Below are 17491 nucleotides of genomic sequence, written 5' to 3' on the forward strand. Positions count from 1 at the left end.
CTCAAGCTCACTTCTAGATTATTTGAACATGATGCGTGAAAAATGCTAATACCGGGCCCATGACTTGAATGGGAAAGCGTGTGGAAACAGTGCCAGGGAAACTAAACCAGAGCATGGATTGCTGTCGCACCTTGTCCACAGACTGCTTACAGGGTAAGGAAACCAATATTAACTTTGTAATCTGGGTGAACTATCCCATAGTACTTACATTGATTGTTTTATGTATTTAAATAAAGGTCAAATAAAACAAATCATTTCAAGTGCTATGTAGATTCAAGTGGCAGCGAGGGAAGAAGTGTTACGTGAGTTAGCGTGCTGGAAACACCATGCAAAATACAAACTTGCCTGGTAAACCGTGTAGGCTTGGATATGTTATGGACAACAACAAAGAGAAATCATGTTATAAGGCCTCTTATTGTTCTTAAAGGGACAGAGGTACACTCTCAATGGAACTGTCTTGAAAATACATTGATTTGAGAGAAGGCAAATGAATGGATTACACCAGCAATTTCCTGAGTGGTTTGCACCACACGTTTATTTGAAATAGTGAGAATAACATTAACTCAGTCCTATGTCTATTCCTTTTCAAACTGTCACATCACTGACAAGGGACATTGACTTACCATAGGCTATATGTCAAAAGGAAAAACAAACAACATTTAGGCAGTTAGTTACTAGCAAACTATTAGTAACATAAATTAGTGTTAAATTCATCTTTGTATATAAGACACAAATTTCTCCTTACATGGATATTTAAATTAAAATTCTGAATATAGCTTTGAGAAGTTAATATTTAAAAAATATTCCTTAAATGTAAGTTTTATTTCCCATTTCCTAGTGAATTAGCATGTTAAAAACAAATTCATATGAACATTCCACAAACAGTAGCCTATGCCTGATAACAAAAGTGCAACTATAACATTCCTTATGGTTCAAGATCTACAGGTTTGATTTTCACATGGATCCCATTGAGTGAGCGGAGCACCAGTCTTGGAATCATTTTTGGTTTCTTCATTGGGTCCTCGGTCAGCTGATATCGCTTGAGTGTCTGTGCCACCACCACCTTCATCTCATTCATGGCAAAGTTCTGCCCAATGCAGTTTCTACAGACGGAGAAAAAGACATTGAAATAATTATGTTATAGAACTCCTGTACATTCACCCTGTGTAATAAAGAAGTTATGCGGTAAGATTACCAACGGTTTATAGCTCTTTTATATAATAAAACATTACCATATCATCAGACAGACCCTACAGCTCTTTGAAGTGAGTTCAGCCTGTGCCAACTCTACAGACCTATAATAACTACTGTTGTGTCAGAGGGATCCCAGATCCGTTTGTGCTATTTTGACAACTCCTACTTTCATTGTCATGCCAAACAAGACAGATCTGGGACCGTGCTAGGTCCCATCCCCCTTTTATAGTTCGGTTGGAGGTTGGATCTAGGTCACAGGCATCAAGGGACCGAAGGGCTCCAAAATCCAGTAAATGAGTAAGTCTATGGTTCCATCCTAGTCCCAGACTACTAATGTGAGAACCAAACCCTGCTGCCAATGCTGCTCTCTTAAATAGTGGCTGAGTCACGTGGCACTGGTGTGGTAACGAACCTCGGGCCGGCAGAGAAAGGGACAAAGGCATGGGGTGATCTTTTTGCAGAGTTCTTGGGCAGAAATCGGAGTGGGTCGAATGCCTACGAGAACACAAAATAGAAGAGAGACAAATAGTAAATAGAAACAGTGGAAAAGTCTGTATATGTAGACAGCTGGTCCCAAATATGTTTGTGTTGTCTTGTTCATTGTCACTGCAAACATGACCATATGAGTTGGCAAGACAGCACAAACAAAGCAGGCTGGTGAGACAAACTGCCACCAGGCTTGTAAAAACAGGTTTCAGTTCCCTATTGTGTATACCCTGAATCTTATAGCGATAGATTAGTCAAAATCAAACCCATGGGGTTACTGCTAGGTCATATGGATTTCATTACAAACTAACTCAGCAACAGCCCCTTCCTCTGTCAATACTCTAGACCTTGTCCTCTGTGACCAGAAACGCATGATTTTATGACGCATGTTCAGCTGTTCAAGCTAGCATTTCTTCTACTACTAATCACAAATGATATTAACCCTGTTAAATGAGAGAATTGTGTTCATCAAGATGGTGTGCTCACGTTAGGGTTCTCCCAAACGGTGGCGTTCCTATGAATGCCAAAAATGCTGGTTCCAACAAGACAACCTAGAGGGAGAAAAGAGAGACGAATTATACTTCCACAGTGTTAGCGCTTGACATCTGTTTAGTTTCCTATGGACACAGTGATAATATTGTCCATGCTGCAAAAGGATCCATCTGCTGAGGCAGAAAGAGAGACTATCTGGGACAGATTTGTTGGTCATTGGCAGTAATAAACACGATGAGAAGGACATGGTGAGAATGCTCCAACAGCACCAATTAATTTGATATAATTTTTTTTTTTACTAGAGGCCAGTTTCCAGGACACAGTTTAAATCAAATCAATTTTTAAGTTTATGCCTAGTCCTGGACTAAAATAACTTTAAACGAGGACCTCCAATTAATATTTGACTTAGTCCATCACTAGGCTTAATGTGTGTCCAAGAAACTGGCACTAGAAAATATATCACTGTTTATGAAAAAGATGAATAAACACACTGATTGTAGAGACACAGTCTGTACATACAAACTAGTTGGTGACAATCCCAATGCAATAATGAGAACTAGCCCCGGAGACAAACAAACATGAGTTAATATTTAATTTGTTATAGCTGATGACTGAGGCAAAGGTGAGGGAGGACTCCATTGCAACCCCTTATGGCCTCATGTTAAGGCACAGAGCCATTATGCCTCTAAAACTATAATTTTAAAAAGTCCCTTGCATGGCCTGGAGTGGTCGGTGTAGTGGTTAGTTCCACTGTCTACAGCAAATATACCCACCAGTGTCGGCGTGGATTTGATTCCAACCCACTTCCTGTGTGACCCACTTTCCTACCACTGTCTCGCCTCAGTCCAGTAAAATGTACAAAAAAGTCCCCTTCAGTACATCACAATGCAACATGTTTTTTAAATGTACACATTTACCTTCAGGCACAGTCCTCCCATCGAAGAACGTCATAGGTTTGGTTATCTTCCTGGACATCCCAGGTACAGGAGGGTAGAGGCGGAGGGATTCCTTTATACACATGGTTGTGTATGGTATTTTACTGAGATCTTCCCTTAAGAATGCAGAACATTATCTTTATATCAATTCTCTTTTAGTAAACATGTTGCCATGTATTGTGTGGCTCCAATCTAAGAGCAAATACAGGCTGATTCCCCTTCCTTTACTCTATATCTAAAATAAAGGAACGGCTTTGGTAACTAGTTCCAAACATGGAGCCTATTGGTGATTGTGTAGCCCTGGTGATTGTGTAGCCCTCAATGACCAAAAGCGCCCTCTTTGGCCTTATGGGTGGAATGTTATTAATATTTTGCATATTTTCATAATGAATAAATATTTTTTTAAATATAGGAAGAAAATCCGGTGTTTCTATGTCAAACTATTGTGTTATATTTCAGTCTTCTGTGATGTATATCAAGTGTAATATTGGGATGCAAACTCAAAATGTAATACATTTTAACACTATATCTGAGATGGTACAGGTGACACGGTACAGCCCATAACCATGTGTGTGACGTCTAGACTTTTGTTTCAAAGTAGACCCTGATTTAGCCCACTGCAGTAAAAGGTGATCTTCAAAGTAACAAAAGAGTAATTTATATATACTGTAGCTGCGGACTGTAAAATAACCAAATAAAACCTTGAAACTGAATTACACCCCACAGCATGATCTCTGAAAAATAAATCTGGACAGTACAGCCTTCCACTTCATGTCACTCTCCTCCAGCCAAATGGATGCATATCTAACATGCAACAGAATCAGGACAGTAAATCAGGGCCCATATTCATAAAGCATCTCAGAGTAGGAGTGCTGATCTAGGATCAGTTTTGTCTTTTAAATCATCATGATCAGCATTCCTACTCTGAGTCGCTTTATGAATACAGGCCCTGGACAGTGGAACCTACCATTCCATGGTGTCCCTCCCCTCCAGGGCGCTGATGACCTCGTCCCTGCAGATCTGCTGGTGCTCCGGGTTGCAGGCCAGGCTGTACAGGGTCCAGGAGATCCCACTGGCTGTGGTGTCGTGCCCCTCAAACATGAACGTGTCCACCTCCGCTCGGATAGCCTCATCTGACAGGCCCTGCTGGTCCTCGTCCTGGATTGAAAACCATAAGGAACAATCAGATCCTTGCATGTTCTTCCTTGTTTGGCTTCATTTTATGGAAAAGGCATACCTCGCAGAACTATAATGCTGCTAGCCTGGTCTCCAATCTGTTTGTTCTCTTGCCTACTCCATTGCTCATTTTCAAGCCACGCCATGTGTTTGGCATGACAATGACTGACAAGGAGTTGGATAGCAAAAACAAACTGGCACTCAGGCTATCGTGTTACCAGTTGCATGGAGAGAGAATATAACGAATAGAAAAGAAACTCTAGCACACTGGCGATCTTGAGGCTACGACGAGTTTCTATTCTAATTGACTTCATTCAATGACATACTATGTCATCGCCGATGTAGCCGTTTTAACTAATGACCTGGTTAGATGACTGCATAAATGGCATAATGGTGGATAATAGTGCAGTAGTGTAATAGAGGTGTGACGTACTCGCGCGCAGAGCAGGATATCCAGAAAGTCCAGGTTTCTCTTAGCCTGTATCCTGCCCAGTTCCTTTACGTCCTTTAAGGCCTCTTTTCGCTTTCGTATGATTTCCTCTGCAAGCAGAGGGACTCAATTAAATGTTCGATCAAATGTATTTATAAAGCCCTATTTATATCATAGATGTCACAAAGTTGTATACAGAAACCCAGCCTAAAACCCCAAACAGCAAGCAATGCAGATGTAGAAGCACAGAGGCTAGGGAAAAATTCATGGGAGAGCATCAGATATAGCAGCAGCAGCATAGCTCATTCTTATGACATGGTTATGACTATAGCTGTACATGAATACAAGATGTATAATCAATAGGAAATGCATACAGGCATACTCCACAAGGCGATGCATACAAGCTGATTTTTCAGCGTATATTTGCTTTGTCAAATTCATACATATAAATGTTTTCAGGGCTGAGACCTGCTGGTGCAGGGGATTAAAATAATAATTTCAACCTTCATTCACAGAACACACCTGTATGACTGTGTGCAACATTGCATGCCTTCCTGTATTTGTACCCATGTGGGCTAAGTTGGAAGATCCACTCGCTGTGGTAGGGAAAGTTCCGGAAACGGACATTCACCAGATCACTGAGCTCGTACACAGCCTTGATGTACGAGTTGGTTCCACTGAAATGAGAGTAAAACAACAGAAAAGTATAAGTTACTTCCTCTCAATCATTGCTTATAGGCAGGGCCCTGAGTTTTTCCTGATCATGTGATCTGGCCTGAAAACCTCTGGGCCGGTACTTACAAAGAGTCCCTGAGTAGGAGTGCTGATCTAGGATCAGGTCCCCTCTGTCTATATAATCATATGAATTATGATCTAAAAATAAAATCTGATCCTATATCAGCTTTCAATTTTTATAACATTAACACTGACAAGACAAGATTTTCAACATGGGCAGATTGTCACGACTTCCGCCGAAGTCGGTCCCTCTCCTTGTTCGGGTGGCGTTCGGCGGTCGACGTCACCGGCCTTCCAGCCATCGCCGATCCAGTTTTCATTTTCCATTTGTTTTGTCTTTGTTTTACACACCTGGTTTCAAATCCCCAATTACATGTTCATTATTTAACCCTCTGTTTTTCCCCATGGTTTTTGTGCGTGTTTGTTTATTGTAACTTCTGTCTGATGTTTGGTATTACTTCATGTATTTTGACATTTTGAGTAAAGTTCATTGTGTTACTCATCTCTGCTGTCCTGCACCTGAATCCTCTGCACCAGCTACACCCAGACCATTACACAGATGTAAATGGCAGATAATGCAGTGGTTAAAAACAGTTAACTGACTGACCTTTCTCCCCCTCGCACTGTCTGGCAGTTAGTGTTGGAGCTGAAGGCACACTTCATAATGCTGTCCAGTGTCATGAGGCTCACATGCTCAAATAACTCAAATGACTCGTCGGATTTTGAGTGAGTCTCCCATTTGTCCTGGAACAGAAAGAGGACAGACAGTCAACTTGCACAAGATGGATAGTTACATACTCATAGTACATCACTCCCTTATTAAATTACCCCTTTAGCATGTTCATGCAGAATTTCCCTCCAAATACAATTGTCAAACTATACAGCATTCTAATACAGTTGGGAGAATATATAACGTTAACTCTTATGCAATTAGCTTTTTTGTATCCAGAAATTCCCCCCAAATAGGCTATGGTTGTCAACCTATACAGTAATTAGGGTAGAGATGCAAAACACACCAACATAGTTTTGGCAGAATCAGCCATCATTTTGACATAGGGCTTTAAAACATCGTAATGGAAGCCAGGGGTCAGGAGTCTTCTGTGGCGGAACCATTTCTGACCTTCAGACACCAGTAAACCATCCCCTAGAGAGAGCGCGAGAGAGAGAGAGAGAGCACATCCTGAGAAACACATATGTTGTACGTTCATGCAAAAGAATAGAAGTAAAGAATATACACTACTGTTCAAAAGTTTGGGGTCACTTAGAAATGTCCTTGTTTTTTAAAGAAAAGCACATTTTTGCCCTTCAAATAATCGAACCCACAAATGGTGATGCTCCAGATACTGAACTAGTCTAAAGAAGGCCCGTTTTATTGCTTCTTTAATCAGGACAACAGTTTTCAGCTGTGCTAACATAATTGCAAAAGGGTTTTCTAATGATCAATTAGCCTGTTAAAATGATAAACTTGGGTTAGCTAGCACAACATGCCATTGGAATACAGGAGTGATGGTTGCTGATAATGGGCCTCTGTATGCCTATGTAGATATTCCATTTAAAAAATCTGCCGTTTCCAGCTACAATAGTCATTTACAACATTAACAATGTCTAAACTGTATTGTTGATCAATTTGATGTTATTTTAATGGACCAAATATATGCTTTTCTTTCAAAAACAAGGAAATGTCTAAGTGACCCCAAACTTTTGAACGGTAGGGGACATTATAACCATAACTGTATAATTGCCGAAGTGGCATGAGTCACAACGTTATTGAAAACCAGAACTGCACCCATAAGGAAGAATATTTGAAAATGCCTATTCTTAAAATATCTGCAGTTAAATGTATATAATCTAATGTTGGTTCAATATTTGTAACATATGTGATTATGGCAAAGACAATGCAACCTTACCTATCCATGGAATAAGAAATCTATATGAAAGGTCATCTTTGGGCTCTATTTAGAAAGAGAGTGAAACAGGTATTCTATCACATGTACTGAGATTCCATAGATAGACATACTGTACATAGATGCAACTTGTTTAAATAATGATGTGAGCATTGTCGTTCCAAAGAGACCAACCTGTTGATGCCAGGATGGTTTTGACATAATCTGGGTGGTGAATATTGAGGATGGAAACAAATGGACCAAACCACATTTGAAATGCAAGGGGGTACGATTCTCCCCATTTGACAACCTTATACATGTCGTTCCCATCTTGTTTAAACTGCAAGACAACAGAGAAAACATGCACTTATATTATAAAGAAGGAAACGCACGAGCGTGACACCGAAACTTGCCTCTGAAGCTGATGCTACAATGTTGAAGTCACTCAATGTGCACGTTCAAGAAATTCTTATTTTAACTTACCTCTCGTACATGCCCGAAAAGCCAGTGTTTTGGTGGTCCTGGGAATGTCTCGAGCGCCCGAATCCATTCATTCCTTTTGACAATAAGTTTAGAGATTTTAAGAATGACATAGACCAAGCTAAATATTGCAACCAAGTGATGAATGCGATAGGAATCTAGCGTCACTTTTTTCAACGTTTCAAATGACTCCATTGTAATGGACGTCTAACTGCCGAAAGCTACCATTGACAACTTTTACAACAAAAGGCAACGGTCTGGTGAATGACATAACTGCGAGAAGCAGAAGAGAGTAGGGTGGGTGGTTTGTGGTCATTCGGGGACAAATGTTGAGGGGCGGAGTCCAGCCTGCCAGAGCAGACAAGGCACTGCATACCAATTATTTGCCTTGATGTATCTAATTCTTGTTAATTCTTAAATCCTTGATATCTTCAAATATTCAGCTCTGCAAATATCAGAATCATGTTTTCCCATCTGACAGTCATCATGACTGATTAGCTCTATATTATCAGGAGAACACACAACCTTGGGGAACCCCAAGAGGACACTGCTGGACAAAATCCAAACAAATGTTGGACATTGGCCATCAACCTCCACTATATTATATAGTAGATGATATACTGTAATCAGGTAGCACATGTTGACTTCCTGTTAACCCTTTGATTGGCTATCCCTCTCTGAATAACAACATAAAGGCCACGGTCTAGGTCAAAACATACTGTATCTAACAGCAATTGCAACGCAAGGGAACCAACATTTCCGATGAAGGCTTATAAGCCTAGTGACTAATGGCATGCTCGCAATGAACACATCAGATTTCACATTTGATGTTAACGCCTTGCAAGAAGTTGCATGCAAACCCGCTGATGGAAAATGGAGCTCCAGACCACATTAGTCAAGGACCCCATTTTGTGTCACTGACACTTACACCACAGCCTATGCCATTGGTTCAGAGGAAACATCTGTGTGGGAGGTGTTGATAAATGTTTATGTAAAGTATTTTTTCTTATCTCTGTTTCCTACTGAGTCAACTGTTCGATTTGTGATTTGTAACTTCTGCTTAATTTCCTATAGCTTTAAATTATAATCATTAAGTGTCCGTTTTGGCGTAGGCCTGTAGCCAGCACATTTTAAGGCAGATTACTTGTGGCTGTTTTAAATACAATGCTTAAGTAGAGACTAATCTCTGCTTCAACAGTGTTTATTGTAATCATGATCGCTACCTCTGCCATAATTATTGTATTTATGGTTTGGGCCTCATTTCCAACATCAGGTAAGTGTCTGAAATTTACAAAAACATTAATATCACTCAATACTTAGCTGAGTGAAATTACCCTGGGGGTTGGAATTCTCACATATGTTTGGGCCTTTATTGAAAATTCAAAAGGCTATACAGTGTTTAACCTTATTGTACACTGTTATACAGCCAAACAATTAGTATACAGATGTACCACAGAAACTTACAAATAGATGTTTTTGAATACTCATTTGAAATGTCAATATTCAAATGTCTCTCTGGACGTCGAAAACCTGCTAATCAGTTTAATCAAATAGGACATGCATTGAGTGATTTGTTTAGGCGATTGATGAAGCTGAATTAACATGATGTTGTTATTGTTTTCTATAGGCATCAGAGAAATTGCTAAATATTTCAATCATCAATCCATCATTTATTAATCCATTCCTTACATATAAACCTTTTATAAACACTTTATTAACAGTACTTTCATGTAACGCTATTGTACTTTCTTATTGTTTTTATCAATGTGTTGTAGAATCTTCAAGTCCTCTTCGCATACCGCTTGGGAGAAAATTGTTGATACCCTGCATAAGTAATGAAAGTCATCCAGAATCTTTTAGCTGGTTTTACAGTACAAACAATGTTGGTCGGCGCCGCACCCAGATTTTTCATGAGGATAAAAGTGGCCTACATCTCCTTTCCAAAGATTTTTGGCATAGAAAGAGTGTTTTAAGGAATCGTTCACTTGTAATCAGCCCTTTTACAGAGGAGGATCAAGGAATATACTTATGTGGATTGTATAAAAATGACAAGATCACATATGGATTGTCCACTTCAGTTGTTCTTGAAAAAGGTTAGTCAGCCTATTATAATTGGAGATAATTTGCAAGCTGATTGATTGTCTACACTAAATTAGTTTACAGCTCACCCTAACCATCTATATCTTTATTTAGGATCTCACATGCCAATAATAACCACTGTGTCAAGCAGTGGTTTTATGCATGAAGTAACTAAGAATGTGATTACCAGCACATATTACGCACTTGACTCCGCTCTGAACAACACCACCAACAAAAGCATAGGTGAGACCCAAAAGGAGTAGTTCTTAAACCCCAATCTCACTGACTTTCCACATGTTCTCTAACATCAACAGGATTGCCAGATACTTTACTAACAGCATTTTCTGTAGTAACACTACGCAACACTGTTGCCTCTTTTACAGACAATGGGCCTACTCCCCCAGATAACCGAGAACCTCAATGGCTGGCATCAACAGTAGCTGGAGTCTCTGCAGCTGTGTGCCTTTTCCTTGTTGCACTGGCACTGTTTAAATTATGCCATTTCAAATGGAGAATACTCGCAGGTAGGATAAATATACAGTATTGTTATCTTTGAAGATGGGGAGATCACAAGATTAATACAATTGTTTAGAGATGGTAATGCAGTTTGAGGCCCTATCTGTTTTAATGAAAATGTTTGTCTGTTTGTTCAAATGTTTAAGCTTCTGCCAATCAACTTCTCTGTGGTGGCCAGGGGACCAGCTTTGTAAGTTATCTTATCTAGCCGACATTACTACTATTATTCTTGATAAAACGCTATTGTTTAGTTGCACATCAGTATAGTATTATGCACATACATCTATGCATCTCCTTTCAACAGGAGGAAGAAACTACACTTGTTTATTCATCCTTGGTTATCAGGAGAGTCCAACAGAGAGATGACATCAGAAATGACAATGAGTGTGTGTACAGTCATATCAGGGTCTAGGAACTAAGAATGACACTACTTTGATGAGAGGCGTAATAAATAGTTTAAATCAAGTGTTTCCATTGTGCTCAGGCACACAAAATGCCAAAAAGGCATACTGTTGTTGATGGGAATGATTTTTATGCTTTGAATTGGTTTGTTTTATATTCTATGTCAAAAAGTAATATAATTACATTTTGGCATGACCTTTTGTTTGCATTAAATTGGTATTGCACTGTGTCACGCACTTCTGTACTTTTAACCTTTAAACTAATATTTAAAAAAAATAAAAGGAAGAAAGCCTGCTTTATATATCAAAAAGCATAACGCCTGTGTATTCAGATGTCTATACATTTTATTTGTGACATACTTGTAAACAAGTTGCTGAAATGTAACATTTTGAACTCATCGATCCGCTGAGTTGCTTTCAGAACGTTTTCAGATGCTTTCGGAACGTTTCCGTTCTTGAATGCCCCTTGCTGCATATCGTTGCACAATGCGCAAACGTGGATCTGGGTGAGAAGTATGATAGCGAGCTAGCTATTCCTCCCCCATCACACGGGCTCAACTCTAGCCAATCTGTCACTGTGAACGTTGAAAACGTTTATTTGTACCTGCCTAGCAACCTAGCTAGCTTGTTTCAATGTAACTATGAGCTAACGTTAGCTAGGTTGCAAGTTAGCTTGAATTGCTGCAGTGGCAGTTTGCGAAGGAAGAAGCAGGTACTCGGCAGTCCAAGCCGCCAAACATAAGGTGAGTTAAGTGCATTTTGCCTTACTTCTCAGTGACTTTTTCTTATCGGTGACTTGTTTCATTTTTTCTGTAGCTTATTTGGCTAGCTAGCTAACTTTTTCTTTGAATGAAATGAGATACTGTCTGTCTAAACTAGCTCTAACTAGCCTGATAGCTTAGCCAGTCGGGAAATATGGCTAGGTTGGAGATGCAATCATTAAGAAATGAATTTAATTTTTCCCCTTACTCTAGTTACCTGTCTGACACTGACGAGTGATGGAGGCCCCACCAGTCTCAGTGCTGCCCATCACCGGGGGCACAATTAACATGATGGAGTACCTGCTGCAAGGTGAGTTTACCTCGTTCGAGATTCTTGAGTCTCCAGTAGGGCAGGGGTACCTATTTGGTATTCTGTGGTTGGGTATTTGGAGGGGTCTTGAAAAATATATCCAGATCATAATCAATGTCAATACAGTGCATTCGGAAAGTATTCAGACCCCTTCACTTTTTTCCACATTTTGTTATGTTATAGCCTTATTATAAAATGTATTAAATCGTTTTTCCCCCTCATCAATCTACACACAATACCACATAATGACCAAAAAAATAGGTATTGCGAATGTAAAAATAAATAAAATATCACATTTACATAAGCTTTCAGACCCTTTACTCAGTACTTTGTTGAAGCACCTTTGGCCGTGTGATTACAGCTCAAGCACCTTGTCTACCTGGGTATGACTTTACAAGCTTGCCACAATGGTATTTGGGGAGTTTCTCCCATTCTTCTCTGCAAATCCTCTGTCAGGTTGGATGGGGAGCATCGCTGCACAGCTATTTTCAGGTCTCTCCAGAGATGTTCGATTGGGTTCAAGTCCGGGCTCTGGCTGGGGCACTCAAGAACATTCAGAGACTTGTCCCAATTCACTCCTGCGTTGTCTTGGCTGTGTGCTTAGGGTCGTTGTCCTGTTGAAAGGTGAACCTTTGCCCCAGTCTGAGGTTCTGAGTGCTCTGGAGCAGGTTTTCATCAAGGATCTCTCTGTACTTTGCTCCGTTCATCTTTCCCTCAACCCTGACAAGTCTCCCAGCCCCTGCTGCTGAAAAACATCCCCACAGCATGATGCTGCCACCACCATGCTTTCCCGTAGGGATGGTGCCAGGTTTCTTCCAGACGTGACGCTTTGGCATTCAGGCCAAAGAGTTCAATCTTGGTTTCATCAGACCAGAGAATCTTGTTTCTCATGGTCTGAGTCTTTTAGGTGCCTTTTGGCAAATGCAAAGCGGGTTCTCCCATCTCCACAGAGGAACTCTGGAGCTCTGTTAGAGTGACCATCTGGTTTTTGGTCACGTCTCTGACCAAGGCCCTTCTTCCTCGATTGCCCAGCTCTAGGAAGTCTTGGTGGTTCCAAACTTCTTCCAGTTTTAAGAATGATGGAGGCCACAGTGTTCTTGGGGACCTTCAATGATGCAGATTTGTTTTTGTACCCTTCCCCAGATCTGTGCCTCAACACAATCCTGTCTCTGAGAGGTTTTTGCTCTGCCATGCACTGTCTAATGTGGGACCTTATATAGACAGGTGTCTGCCTTTCCAAATCATGTCCAATCAATTTAATTTATCACAAGTGGACTCCAATCAAGTTGTAGAAACATCTCAAAGATGATCAATGGAAACACGATGCACCAGAGCTCAATTTTGAGTCTCATAGCAAAGGGTCTGAAAACTTATGTAAATAAGGTATTTCCCTTTTTTTATTTGTATAAACCTGTTTTTGCTTTGTCATTATAGGGTATTGTGTGTAGATTGAGGAAAGAAATGTATTGTATTAATTTTAGAATAAGGCTGTAACGTAACAAAGTCTTCATAAAGTCAAGGGGTCTGAATACTTTCCGAATGCACTGCATGTTCAGCTGAAGAACCCATACCAGCCCCTGTGCTGTGGCTTGGTCACCTCTGTATCAGTTAGTGTCGATTCAATAATTGAAAATTGCTGTCTATTTTCATTGAGGCCTTTTACATTTTTGAATTTGCATTTCAATTCACTCTTAAAAAGTTCAAATGGAAAGTTGCACTGATTCAAGCTACACTTGATAATATAACATTGCTTACACCGTTCTGTCATGTCACCACACTCAGGCAGCGTCTTGGACCAGGCCCTCGAAAGCCTATTGCACCGCCTCCGGGGCCTTTGTGACAACATGGAACCCGAGACATTTGCCGACCATGAGCTGGTCTACCTCCTGAAGGGCCAGCAGGGCAACCCGTTCCTGTTGCGAGCCCGCCGCTCCCTCTCCCACCCCACAATGCCCTGGCACCTGCGCTACCTGGGCCAGCCGGAGGTGGGTGACAAGTCCCGCCACGCGCTGGTTCGCAACTGTGTGGATGTGGCCGCCTCGCACAGCCTGCCCGACTTCCTCAATGAAATGGGCTTCCGCATGGACCACGAGTTCATAGCCAAGGGCCACATTTTCCGCAAAGGTGTGCTCAAAGTGGTAGTGAGTAAACTGTCTCGCATCCTGGTCCCCGGGAATACAGAGAACACTGAGCCGCTGTCACTCTCCTACCTGGTGGAGCTCAGTGTATTGGCCCCTGCGGGCCAGGATACCATGTCAGAGGACATGCGCAGCTTCGCTGAGCAGCTCAAGCCCCTGGTTCACCTGGAGAAGATTGACCCCAAGAGACACATGTAAGAAGGAGTGTTTTATGATGAGCCTCTGTTGGCTGTCATGGACAAAGTGTGGATTTTATTAAAACATTTTTTTTTTACATGGGACTTATTTTTGGATGATTCCTATGAGAAAGCGCTTTCCCACAGTCCTTTGTCTCTGTAAATGAACTCTCGATCTCCATCTGTCATTTGGATGTTAGTGGTGTTTGACAAGGACTTCACAGGAGGTTTATGACATGTGACAAATGAGGCTTTGAATGAGTCAATAAATAACAATGTTTCTATTCACAGTGCCGAACTCTTAGAACATACGTTTTGTGTAGTGCTTTGTTCTGTCTTTGAGATGTTTTAAGAAATGCACAGCGCTATAGTGTTTATAAAAAAAATATTTTTCTCAACTCAACAGTGTACTCTTGATTTGCAGCACTCAACAAGTGTGTGTGCAGCAGGACACAACATTGTGTAATGTTCAGACAGGCCAGTTTGTTCTAATCTACATATTCACAACATATCCTGACATGTAGAATAATGTATCATAACATTTAAGTCGTTTAGCAGACGCTCTTATCCAGAGCGACTTACAGGTGCAATTGGGCATGCCTTGCTTAAGGACACATCGACAGATTTTCCACTGGCTCGGGGAATCAAACCAGTGAACTTTAGGTTACTGGCCGAATGCCCATCCTGCCGCCCCATCATTCCAGCTCTATTAATAACATTTCTATCTGCAACATTCCCCAATGTTTGTATTCTAAATGTTGACAGGTGCCATTTCCATTGACTACCACAAGGGAGCTCTCCTACTCTATTTGTAAAAACAGCCTTTCTGGTTAGAGCCAGTTATATTTGCACCTCGGATCATCTACACATGAGCTGTGGTTGCCATGGTAATAGTTAGCCACGAGATCTGCACATCTCATCCCACAACTCTAATTAGCTTTTTCAATTGCTTAATGATATATATACCTGTGAAAGCTTTCCCTTTCTTCCTCTCACAAAAGCATTGATTTCCCTTCCCCTCTCATTTCTCTTAACCCATTACTACCTCAATGGCAACCTGTGTGGAGGGAGGCTCTTGTGAGTACAAGACTTGAGGCCTCAGGTTGTTTAATCTACAGTCATAATTTCAAAATGGTCTTGTCTTCATTGTGTCATCATGTCCATTCTTGGCTAGAGATCAGTTTTCCTCTGATGCCCTTCCATGTACAGTGCATTCGGGAAAGTATTCAGACCCCTTCACTATTTCCACATTTTGTTCCAGCCTTATTCTAAAATGGATTAAATACAGTTTTTCCTAAATCTACAGACAATACCCCAGAATGACAAAGCGAAAAAAGGTTTTGAGAAATGCTTTCACATTTATTAAAAAATAAAAATATTGTTTACATAAGTTTTCAGACCCTTTGCTATGAGACTCGAAATTGAGCTCAGGTGCTTCCTGTTTCCATTGATCATCCTTGAGACATTTCTACAACTTGATTAGAGCACCGGTGGTAAATTCAATTGATTAGACATGATTTGGAAAGACACACAGGTCCCACAGTTGACGGTGCATGTCAGAGCAAAAATCAGAGCTTCTCTGTGGAGGTTGTCCTTCTGGAAGGTACTCCCATCTCTGCAGCACTCCACCAATTAAGCCTTTATGTTGAGTGGTCAGACGGAAGCCACTCCTCAGTAAAAGGCACATGACTGACCGCTTGGAGTTTGCCAAAAGGCACCTAAAGGACTCTCAGACCATGAAAAAACAGATTCTCTGGTCTGATTAAGCCAAGATTGAACTCTTTGGCCTGAATGCCAAGCATCACGTCTGGAGGAAACCTGGCACCATCGCTTCAGTGAAGCATGGTGGTGGCAGCATCTTGCTGTGTGGATGTTTTTCAGCGGCAGGTACTGGGAGACTTGTCAGGATCGAGGGAAAGATGAACGGAGCAAAGTGCAGAGAGATCCTTGATGAAAACCTGCTACAGAGCACTCAGGACCTAAGACTGGGGCAAAAGTTCACCTTCCAACAGGACAACGACCCTAAGCATACAGCCAAGACAATGCAGGAGTGGCTTCGGGACAAGTCTCCCTGATGTCCTTGAGTGGCCCAGACTTGAAACCGATCGAACATCTCTGGAGAGACCTGAAAAAAGCTGTGCAGCGACACTCCCTATCAAACCTGACAGAGCTTGAGAGGATCTACAGAGAAGAATGGGAGAAACTCCCCGGTGTGCCAAGCTTGTAGCATCATCCCCAAGAAGGCTTGAGGCTGTAATCACTGCCAAAGGTGCTTAAACAAAGTACAGAGTAAAGGGTCTGAATACTTACAGTACCAGTCAAAAGTTTGTACACACAGTGTCACCAGCAAAGCGTCATTAAACCAATTCTCTTTGCTTGATTGACCTGTTTTTGCAATAATATGGACTTGGTATTTTTCCAAATAGGGCTTTCTTCTGTATACCACCCACAACACAACTGATTGGCTCAAATGCATTAAGAAGGAAATAAATTCCACAAATTAACCTTTAAACAAGGCACACCTGCTAATTGAAATGCATTCCAGGTGACTACCTAATGAAGCTGGTTGAGAGAATGCCAAGGATGTGGAAAGCTGTCATCAAGGCAAAGGGTGGCTACTTTGAGGAATATCAAATATAAAATACACTGCTCCAAAAAATAAAGGGATCACAGAACAGTGCTCCGGGCAGCCGAGCGGAAATGCTCCGGGCAGCCGAGCGGAAATGGAGGAAAACTCGCCTCCCTGCGGACCTGGCATCCTTTCACTCCCTCCTCTCTACATTTTCCTCCTCTGTCTCTGCTGCTAAAGCCACTTTCTTCCACTCTAAATTCCAAGCATCTGCCTCTAACCCTAGGAAGCTCTTTGCCACCTTCTCCTCCCTCCTGAATCCTCCTCCCCCTCCCCCCCCTCCTCCCTCTCTGCAGATGACTTCGTCAACCATTTTGAAAAGAAGGTCGACGACATCCGATCCTCGTTTGCTAAGTCAAACGACACCGCTGGTTCTGCTCACACTGCCCTACCCTGTGCTCTGACCTCTTTCTCCCCTCTCTCTCCAGATGAAATCTCGCTTCTTGTGACGGCCGGCCGCCCAACAACCTGCCCGCTTGACCCTATCCCCTCCTCTCTTCTCCAGACCATTTCCGGAGACCTTCTCCCTTACCTCACCTCGCTCATCAACTCATCCCTGACCGCTGGCTACGTCCCTTCCGTCTTCAAGAGAGCGAGAGTTGCACCCCTTCTGAAAAAACCTACACTCGATCCCTCCGATGTCAACAACTACAGACCAGTATCCCTTCTT

General features: G+C 41.6%; 2 protein-coding genes across 3 annotated transcripts; one reads left to right on the plus strand and one right to left on the minus strand.

Annotated features, from left to right (window-relative positions):
- Positions 1–508: 508 nt before the first annotated feature.
- LOC135522421 (cytochrome P450 4B1-like) lies at positions 509–8120 on the minus strand. The gene is made up of 12 exons (XM_064948653.1): positions 7815–8120; positions 7527–7671; positions 7356–7400; positions 6465–6592; positions 6056–6192; positions 5236–5390; positions 4717–4823; positions 4075–4265; positions 3090–3223; positions 2167–2231; positions 1607–1689; positions 509–1103 (listed from the first exon to the last, which is right to left on the minus strand). The coding sequence occupies exons 1-12, from the start codon at positions 8004–8006 to the stop codon at positions 926–928; spliced, it is 1560 nt and encodes a 519-aa protein (XP_064804725.1). The 5' UTR covers positions 8007–8120; the 3' UTR covers positions 509–925.
- A 659-nt stretch (positions 8121–8779) lies between these two features.
- Positions 8780–14595, plus strand: LOC135522425 (mediator of RNA polymerase II transcription subunit 18). 2 transcript variants are annotated; one of them, XM_064948657.1, is made up of 8 exons: positions 8780–8802; positions 9587–9904; positions 10005–10133; positions 10274–10414; positions 10553–10596; positions 10711–11550; positions 11782–11878; positions 13661–14595. In XM_064948657.1, the coding sequence occupies exons 7-8, from the start codon at positions 11806–11808 to the stop codon at positions 14212–14214; spliced, it is 627 nt and encodes a 208-aa protein (XP_064804729.1). In that variant the 5' UTR covers positions 8780–8802; positions 9587–9904; positions 10005–10133; positions 10274–10414; positions 10553–10596; positions 10711–11550; positions 11782–11805; the 3' UTR covers positions 14215–14595. The 2 variants fall into 2 exon arrangements, with proteins under 2 accessions (XP_064804729.1, XP_064804728.1); XM_064948656.1 differs by lacking the exon at positions 8780–8802 and adding an exon at positions 8814–9084.
- Positions 14596–17491: the final 2896 nt, after the last annotated feature.

The sequence above is a fragment of the Oncorhynchus masou genome, chromosome 30, assembly GCF_036934945.1.
Source record: "Oncorhynchus masou masou isolate Uvic2021 chromosome 30, UVic_Omas_1.1, whole genome shotgun sequence".
NCBI lineage: Eukaryota > Metazoa > Chordata > Actinopteri > Salmoniformes > Salmonidae > Oncorhynchus > Oncorhynchus masou.